Source organism: Rhododendron vialii, chromosome 9a (genome assembly GCF_030253575.1).
Source record: "Rhododendron vialii isolate Sample 1 chromosome 9a, ASM3025357v1".
Taxonomy (NCBI): Eukaryota; Viridiplantae; Streptophyta; class Magnoliopsida; order Ericales; family Ericaceae; genus Rhododendron; species Rhododendron vialii.
The window spans coordinates 28984901-28993712 of record NC_080565.1 but is presented as its reverse complement, the minus strand read 5'-3'; the positions used below and the strand labels follow the sequence as shown (position 1 = coordinate 28993712).

Below are 8812 nucleotides of genomic sequence, written 5' to 3'. Positions count from 1 at the left end.
TGAACTGTATGCTCTCTTCTTCTATTATCTCTTCTCACCTTTTCACCACTTTCTCCGGTAACTCTGTTCCGTCCATCATCGTCGCTGAGCTCACTTTCTTCCGTACATTTCGTGCACCAAGTTGAACCGCATCTTTCTTCCCTTTCTTCCGTCGAACACCACGGTTAGAGGCCGCGGGGCCAAAATCATCTTTGCGCTTCCGTTCGGTTGCCACTCCATGTCTATACTTGCAACTTTAGCCCTGCAAAAGAGTAAGATTTCAATTTTCTTAGTTACCTTTTGTTTTTAAATAACTCAGAGTGTCTGGGCTAACATACGCATAATGCGACTAACCTTAGGAGGGTCAGTTCCACTTTCAACTAGTACCGGAAAATCCAGTAGGAAGAAAGTCAAGTATGGACTAATTCCGCAATAACACCTAGGAGGTTTTAAATCTGAGAACCAAAAAAGAACAAACTTGAGTGCCTGGCCTTTTAATCATACATACACACAGACGTCCATATATAAATACGTATGTGTACCCTACATAGTATTATAGAGACAGTATGCGTGTTCACAAGTTTGGGTACAAAATCATTAGATGCACTTGTATATATTATTACTCTGTCAGACTGTCAACTAAGCTGTTAATCATGCTTGTTTCATTCTGATAAATAGGATTAATATTCATGACACCTGCGGCTTTCAATACCAATAAGGCCCGTTTCAGAAACCTTCTTAAAAAATAAGTAATTTATTTTACATTTTCAAACTTAAAAATAAAGTAAATGAAAAATAATTTTTCAAATTTTTTTGCATCGTATAAAAGATCTTATCAAGATTTTCCAAACAAAATCCATATTGCATATTTTTCGATTTCAATAAACCTATAATTTTTGAGCTTGAAATTACCTTCTTAAAAAATAAAGACTTATTTTGGGTTCCGGAACGGACCCTAAGTTAAATAGTACGGTAGGTCAGTCCAAAATGACGGTGCTATCTGCATAGATTTCACAATCTGTGTTAGCGTGCACTGACCTCTTTTAGACCCGTTTCGGGTTCTAAAAAAATAATCAGAGCCGGTCATTTAGTTTAAAATACTTTGTTTATGATGCTTATCAAAAATCAGCTTACTAGAATATCGGTAAGAGTGTCTAAGAAACATGCAACTTTGTCCCAGACTTCAAGCCTAAATTCTTGGACAAAATTAGATGTTTCGTATATACTCTTACCGATATTCTATTCAGTTGATTTTTGATAGAACCATAAATAAAAGTATTTTAAACAAAATGAGTGACTTCGATCAATTTTTAGGGACCCAAAATTGACCTAAAAGAGGTCTGTGCATGTTTGCACAGATCTGAAATCTGTGTGAATATTTTTTGGAGTACTGCTATTGGTACCGATGGTACCGTAGAGAAAATGCACCGACGGCCACCGGACGGCCGTTTCCGGCCACCGGACAGCCGATCCGAGCCGTCTAAAAATTTTAAAAAACAAAACCGAGTGGGCTAATGTGAGAATCAATGGTATCCGAGGTGTGTAAGGTACTTGATCCGAGCACCCCTTTTTCGTGTATATACACGTATATACATATATAGACGAAAAAAGGGTACTCGGATCAAGTACCCTACACACCTCGGATACTATTGATTCTCGTGAAAGCACACTCGGTTTTATTTTTTAAAATTTTTGAACGGCCCGGATTGGCCGTTTGGTAGCCGGAGACGGACGTTCAGTAGCCGTCGGTGCATTTTCCCTACGGTACCATCTGTACCAATAGGATTTTCGTATTTTTCGGTCCAAAATGCACCAACCCCTCCCTACCTACCAATAATTACAGACCGAAGATGGAGCACATCACAGATACTACATGTAAAGATTATGTTTCACTTTGATTCTGTATTTTAAGTTCTGGATGGGAGCCCAACTGGTCCCTACTCAATTAAAAATTTTTTTTTCCCTTCAGAAAATAACTAAAGAGTAGTACTTTTAGATAGAAAAACTCAATTCTATACAGTACTACATAAATGCAGATCTAGACCTTTGTCGGTCACACTCACACTCAGCAACTCTGAACAGCCCCAAAGAGGTCTTTGATTGAGAAAGGGTAACCATGGCCACAGCCTCTGCTTCACTACTCCCTCTGCTGTTATTGTTTGCCAGACTCTCAGGTCTCACTGTTGCGCTTCTTGTCCTCATTTGGGCACTTGGCTTCAAAACAAGTTCCCTCGCTCACCCTCCCTCCAGTGAACTCCTCATCTATGATGTAAATCCCCACACTCTCTTTGTATATGCACAACACATATTTGCAAGTGTATGCATCACATACAATTGTGCAAGGGCATTTGCGCCAATTATTAAGGCATTATGTGCTAACTTTTTTCTTTTTTTGAACAGATGCTCCATCCATTGCTAATGGTGATTGGGTTCATTCTCATCAGTGGAGAAGGTGAAGCAGAGCAGACATTTTCTTTATTGTTTTTTTTTATCTTTAAAGGGTTTTACGAAATGGGAGGGTTTTTTATTGGAAGAAGAAAGTGATTTGAGAATTTGGGTTTTGATGGATTTTGTTTTTAAATTTTTCAGCGATTTTGGTGCACAGATGGTTGCCGGGTTCAAGAAATTTGAAGAAATCGGTGCATTTTTGTCTTCAAGGAGTGGCTTTGGCTTGTGGGATTTTTGGGATCTGGACGAAATTCCATGGGCAAGATGGGATTGTGGCTAATTTCTTCAGTTTGCATTCATGGATGGGTTTGATCTGCGTTTTCTTGTTTGGTGCTCAGGTTTGTTCTTAATTCCATAATAGCATACTGAGCAATGCCTTGTGTTAGGATTTTTTTTTTTTTTGAAATTCGTCAATTCCATATAAGCCATTAGGCATTACAGAAATCATCATAAGATAAAAGAATGAACCAAAACTACCAAAACTTAGACTCAAGCACCTATTGCAAGTGCAGGCCTGGCAAAACGTCGGTACATAACCTGTCGTGGAAAAGGTAATAGAGAATCCTCAAGGACACCCAACTCAAATCCTAAAAAGCACATATGAAATCTGGAGCACGGATCTGCCATCCCGAAGAGCCACACCAGCGTGTTCAAGACCCGTCGACTGGATCCCAATTAAAGTCAGAGCAAAGCTTATTTAGACTAACCCCATCGGATTACAGCATCTAAGAGGTTTTGAATCTGACTTAAGAAGGAGCAAATCCCTAAGTCCCTAGTCTTGACCACTAGGCCAACTCGGTTTTTCATTTCGTACCGTCAAATATTCCCCCTTTTTTCACAATATTTTAGACCAAGCTCAACGTTTCTGGTATCTTTTTTCTGCTTCCTTTCTTACAAGTATGGGCCAGCCGCACTCATTGGCATTCATAGCGTGCCACTATTGTTTCCGGCCCCTCCACAATATCACTAACTTTGAGTTTGCCCTTTCGGAAAAGAAGAAGAAGGCTTTCAGTTAGCGAATATTTTTCTTGTTTCAGTCAAGTCATGAGAGTTTTACATTTTTTGTGGGTTTAACTTTAAGCTAGAGAGACCGTAGCCTTCTTTACCGTGTCGACTGTAGAGGCAAATAATCAAAGAATAACGTAACATTCGTTAAGAGCTTAAAGGTTCTTAATAGTAAGAGTAACTCAACCGTACGGGATTATGAAGATACAGTTATGCTGTTATCAAATCTGTTACGCTCTTAAGAGGGGCAGCAAGTTAACCGTGAAAGGATTAAGACAATACAGTTCTGCTGCTGCTGAGGTCAAGTTGCCCTGCTTACCCACCAGACACATAACTGGCTCACAGTCACAGGCAGAATGGTCCATGTCTCCCCAAATTGTTTGCTCAAATTTCGATGCTGGAGAAATGAGATATAATCCTTTGCATGATGAACTGATGCAAATTTTTTGCTCAAATTTCAATACTTGAGAACTGAGTTATAATCCTTTACATGATGCTCTTTTTGTGTTACGTTTAAAAGAGCAGTTTCTGATGTTCTATCTTTGCTCTTTTTGGGTGCAGTGGCTGATGGGTTTCTTGAGCTTTTGGCACAGAGGGGAGAGGCGAACGACAAGGGTTCAAGTCTTGCCTTGGCACATCTTCCTGGGTCTATATACCTATGGTTTAGCCGTGGTGACAGCTGAGACAGGGCTGTTGGAGAAGTTGACATTCTTGCAAACAAAGAGAAATGTATTGAAGCATTCAACGGAGTCCATGATTGTCAACGGTTTAGGAATTGTGTTGGCTCTTCTAAGTGGGATTGTTATATTAGCTGCAGTTTCACCAAAGCATCAAAATCAACATGCTACTAAGACCGTATACTCGAGATAAGAAATCACTTGTCCTCCAAATTGTTTGAAACCAGTCATTGTACTGACTCGGAATCTTTAGGTGTGTAGTTGAGTGTAAATGCATCCATTTTCAACAATCTGCAGCATCACCTAGAGACGACAAGTTCTACTCACTCCCCCCATCACCGAGGCAAGTGTTCAAGGCCTGAAATCAGCCTATTTCCTATGCCGTTAACCAATTCTGCTGTAAGCAAGAGCCTGCAGTGCCTCCCCATGATTGTGCTTGGTTTCTGAGTTACTAAATAACATATTGGTTTGAACTTCTTCTGTCTCTTGATTAACTAGATTCTTTTAGTACTGCTTTAGCTTCAATGTAAACCATATTTATGTAATACGAATAAGAGGCGCTTTCTTGTGAGAGACCTGATGTTCGAACTGATGTGCAGTGCAACTTTCCCTTATTCTCTTTTCTTCCTTTTTGCATATTGTTTAGTGGGGAAAAAAGAACTAGTATTTGATCTTCATCAAGATACAGGGTTCACATCCATGTATAAAACCGGAAATTACTGGCCGGTCCTATCCTCTTGTTGTCGTTCCTTGCGGACCCTGTTTTGTAGTGGTATCCCGTCTGACCCCTTTTTAAAGGTACTTTTACAAATTTGCCCTTGTTTTAATGTTTTTCTTCTGCTTGTCGTTTATGACAGCTGGCAACTAGTCGATCATTTCATTTAGGACGGCGGCAAGGAGGAGCGAGAGGAGTTGATCGACCCTGATTGAAACGGTGATTGCGATTAAAATCATCGAGTTGTGATTCAAATCATTACTGTTGCTCATTCTCAATCAGTTCTGTTGACCATGTATCTCATGTTGGAAGTTGTGATGGATCTCAAGTTGGAAGTCCTTGCGGATGGAAGTTGGAAGTCGTCATGGATCTCAATTTCCAAGTCAGTCCTAGTGAATCTCATAAGAGTCCAAGTGAATTCAGGGGTTTTTTAGGGGGCATGAATTCTGTTTTTAGCAGGTGAATTCTAAGGTGTGAATTCTGTCAAATAGGGCATCTGGATTCTCTGAAATAGGGATGAATTCTATTTTTAAGGGTGTGAATTCTATTTTTAAGAAGTATGAATTCTTTCAAATAAGGGGTGTACTCTGTTTGGGGGGTGAATTGTGTCCAATACAGGTTTTGAATTCTATTTTTAGTTTTTTAGGGCGTGTGAATTCTGTTAAATATAGCATGTGAATTCTGTTTTTAGGGGGTGAGAATTCTGTCAAATAGGGCATGTGAATTCCGTCAAATAACGAGTCGAATTTTATTTTTAAGGAGTGTGAATTCTGTCAAATAAGACATGTGAATTCTATCTAATATGTGGTGAATTCTGTCAAATAGGGCTTTTAATGGGTGTGAATTCTGTCAAATAGAGCACGTAAATTCTATCAAATAGGCCGTGAATTCTGCTTTTAGTGGATGTGAATTTCTGTTTTTAGGGTGTGAATTCTGAGGAATATGAATGTCGCCCTAATTCACACCCTCACATTCCTTACGGAATTCACACTCATAATTCACATCTCCAAATTACACAACCCCTTGTGAATTAGAATTCACAGCCACAGTTTACAGGCCCAAATCGCACAATTCACACCCGCCAATCACACAATTCACTCCCACCAAACTAAACTGAACTTTTTATGAGATCCACCAGGACTTCGAACTTGAGATCCACTAGGACTTTCAACTTTCAAACAATTTGCAACGACGATCCACAAAGGACTTCCAACATGACGGCCTCTCTCTCTTTACCACGGCCGGCCATTGAGGTGATTTGTGGCGGTTGAGGTGGGGCGTCAGTTCTGGTTTGTGATTGTGTGTATGGTGGCAGCTCTCCCGCACCGAATTAGGAGCTTGCGGCGGTGCCAAAGCGATGACCATACTACAGGAGCTGGAAACTGAGGTAGGTCGACGCCATGTCGTGGAGATGCACGCGAGTAATAAAGGTGGGGGTATTTTGGGTACATCATTTGAAACAGGGCTTCGGCGGAAAAGGGTGTGACGTGGGGTGGGGGTATGCGGTGACAAATCAGGGCGGCTTGAAAGAACCTCTATATAAAATGGTTGTTTTTCAGTAATTCACGTATATTAGAGGCCGACGAAAAATAAAGATAAGATATACCCAGAGCCTTGGTAGCAAGGGCCATAGCATTTGGGGAAAATGACGACCAGGACGTGTTTTGATAATTAATACCCGCCAAGACATTTTCAGCATTAACAAATATTCTCAGCATGTCCTTGGCGGGTATTAATTATCAAAACACGTCATTGGCCTTCATTTTCCCTATCATTTGGAGCAGAGGCCCACGTACCTCCCAAAGCTCGACCTAAGTCAGCAGCCAGCCCACGAGCGAGGTAGCTGGCCGGGCTAGCCCGACTAACACTTGGGTTGGGTCTGTGTTGAAGCCCGGCCCAAGCTAAAGCAAAAGAGAAAAGCTCAAAAGAACAATTAATCTATTTTTGGAGTAACAACGTGGCCAGAGGTGGCTGCACAGTGCACATGGAGGGTTTCATGGTCAGCTCAACATTCAAACAAATTTTTTTTTCTTAGAATACATTAGAGGTGTCAAATGGGCCGTGCCGGCACGGGCACGGGGCGGCACGACACGTCACAAGCACGGTCTTGGCCTGACACGGCACGACACAACACGGTCTTATTGGGCCTGGGGCACGATACGGGCACGGAAGTGGGGGGCACAGCACGAGCACGACACGAAAGTTGGCCTGGCACGGCACGGCACGACACAGTCGTAGACAGGCATGACACGGGCACGGGCACGAAAAGTGGACAGGAATGGCACGGCACGGCACGGCACGGTTCTAGCCGGGCATGGGGATGGGCATGACACGGGCACGAAAGGGCACGGCACGAGGCACGGAAAAACAAAATAAATAAATAAATAAGCCAAATGGCTTTTTTTAATTTAAAAAAAAGTAAACAATTTCTATTCGGTAAAAAATATTTGTTCACCTTTAAACATCTAAGATATTTAATTAAAAAAAAACAATTTCTTAAAAAAATCATGTTTTTAAAAAATCAATTTTTATTCGGTAAAAAATATTTGTTTTGTTTTGTTATTGCATAGGCTTTGGACCTTTGGTTTGTAAATTTAACATTACAAGTTAACGAGTAAAATTAAATAAACTTATCAAAATATTTATGGTGCAAGAGTAATTTAATATGAAAGGAAATATGCAAGAGTTGTATATTATTTACTCCAAATCTAACAAGAAATAAGAAAAAAAGTCTCAACAAAAAAAAAAAGAAAAAAAATACATAGTAGAAATAAGGGGGAAAAAAAATAGAAAAACAAAAAGGGGTTGGTTGGACAGCCTGGACTAGGACTTGAACCCAGGTCCCTAGGTTCTTTTATACATAAACAAACCACTATGTAAAATTTGGTGTTGTAATGTACTAATGCATAGTATTATGTTTGCATTACCAACACAAGCTTCCCAAATAAATTTCAAGACAAGAACTAAACAAAATCCGTATCCTGGGATTATTTCTCATTGTTCAACTTGTACAGGACATTATCATCATCCATCATTGAAGGAATTTATTTAAAACAACACGACTTAAAACGGCACGGTCCAACCCGACCCGATTAAGTAAACGAGCCGGAAAGTCTTGACACGATCGAAAACGGCACGGCACGACACGATTTAAGAAAATGGGCCGGCACGACACGACGTGATTGAAAACGGCACGGCACAACACGATTTATGAAAACGGGTTGGCACGAAACGACACGATTTAAGTAAACGGACCGGCACGGCACGACACGATTGACAAACGGCACGGGACGGCACGACACGATTTGAGTAAATACTATAAACGGGCCGGCATGGTTAGCACGGAGTTAAATGGGCCGTGCCAGCACGGCACGACCTGTTTGACACCTCTAGAATACATGTAAAATTTATGGGCGACATTTTCTTCGAACGCCCAACGTAAATATCAATGAACACCCAATTCTAAAAGTCTTAAACACTGACCCTAGAAGAATTGAACTCCTAACCCAAAACTAATTAAACACTCAAGCACGACCCAATTATAGTCCATCAATTCAGGTAATTCATATTTGAACACCTAACACATTACTTCAAATATATAAAGCTTATAATCATAATAAAAATATTGTGAAAAGAAGAATCTATTTGTGTAAGTATTATACTATGCGTTTTCTCTCCATCTTTATTGTCGATGATCTAAATGTGTTGATTTCATATTCATGACAATAACTTCCTTTTTTGGGTCTAGTTAGCTTATAACATTACGGACAAAACTTTAAAAAAATTTAATTACATTACAAATCATGTTAACTTGAATAATATTCCTTTGAATTTAAGACTACGATAGAAAATCTCATCATGTCATCCTAAAGAACAACATATTTTCGAGAAGATCAACCCCAACATTCTTACTACAATTTCTTTCAAAAGAATTTTAATAGATTAATACATGCGCTAGTTAAACGTTAGCACAACTATGAAAACTCAT

At 40.0% G+C, this 8812-nt stretch overlaps 1 protein-coding gene across 1 annotated transcript; it reads left to right on the top strand.

The window, feature by feature from the left end:
• The first annotated feature begins 1906 nt into the window (after positions 1–1906).
• On the top strand, positions 1907–4680 carry LOC131301701 (probable transmembrane ascorbate ferrireductase 4). Its single transcript, XM_058328084.1, has 4 exons — positions 1907–2248; positions 2380–2431; positions 2569–2765; positions 3994–4680. The coding sequence occupies exons 1-4, from the start codon at positions 2096–2098 to the stop codon at positions 4300–4302; spliced, it is 711 nt and encodes a 236-aa protein (XP_058184067.1). The 5' UTR covers positions 1907–2095; the 3' UTR covers positions 4303–4680.
• Positions 4681–8812: the final 4132 nt, after the last annotated feature.

What these genes read in the sequence shown, in the direction of transcription:
- LOC131301701 (XM_058328084.1), top strand. Translation starts at nt 2,096, where the DNA reads ATGGCCACAGCCTCTGCTTCACTACTCCCTCTGCTGTTATTGTTTGCC. An exon ending in GTGAACTCCTCATCTATGAT is followed by an intron (nt 2,249 to 2,379) that starts GTAAATCCCCAC and finishes TTTTTTGAACAG; the next exon opens with ATGCTCCATCCATTGCTAAT. An exon ending in TTTTCTTGTTTGGTGCTCAG is followed by an intron (nt 2,766 to 3,993) that starts GTTTGTTCTTAA and finishes TTTTGGGTGCAG; the next exon opens with TGGCTGATGGGTTTCTTGAG.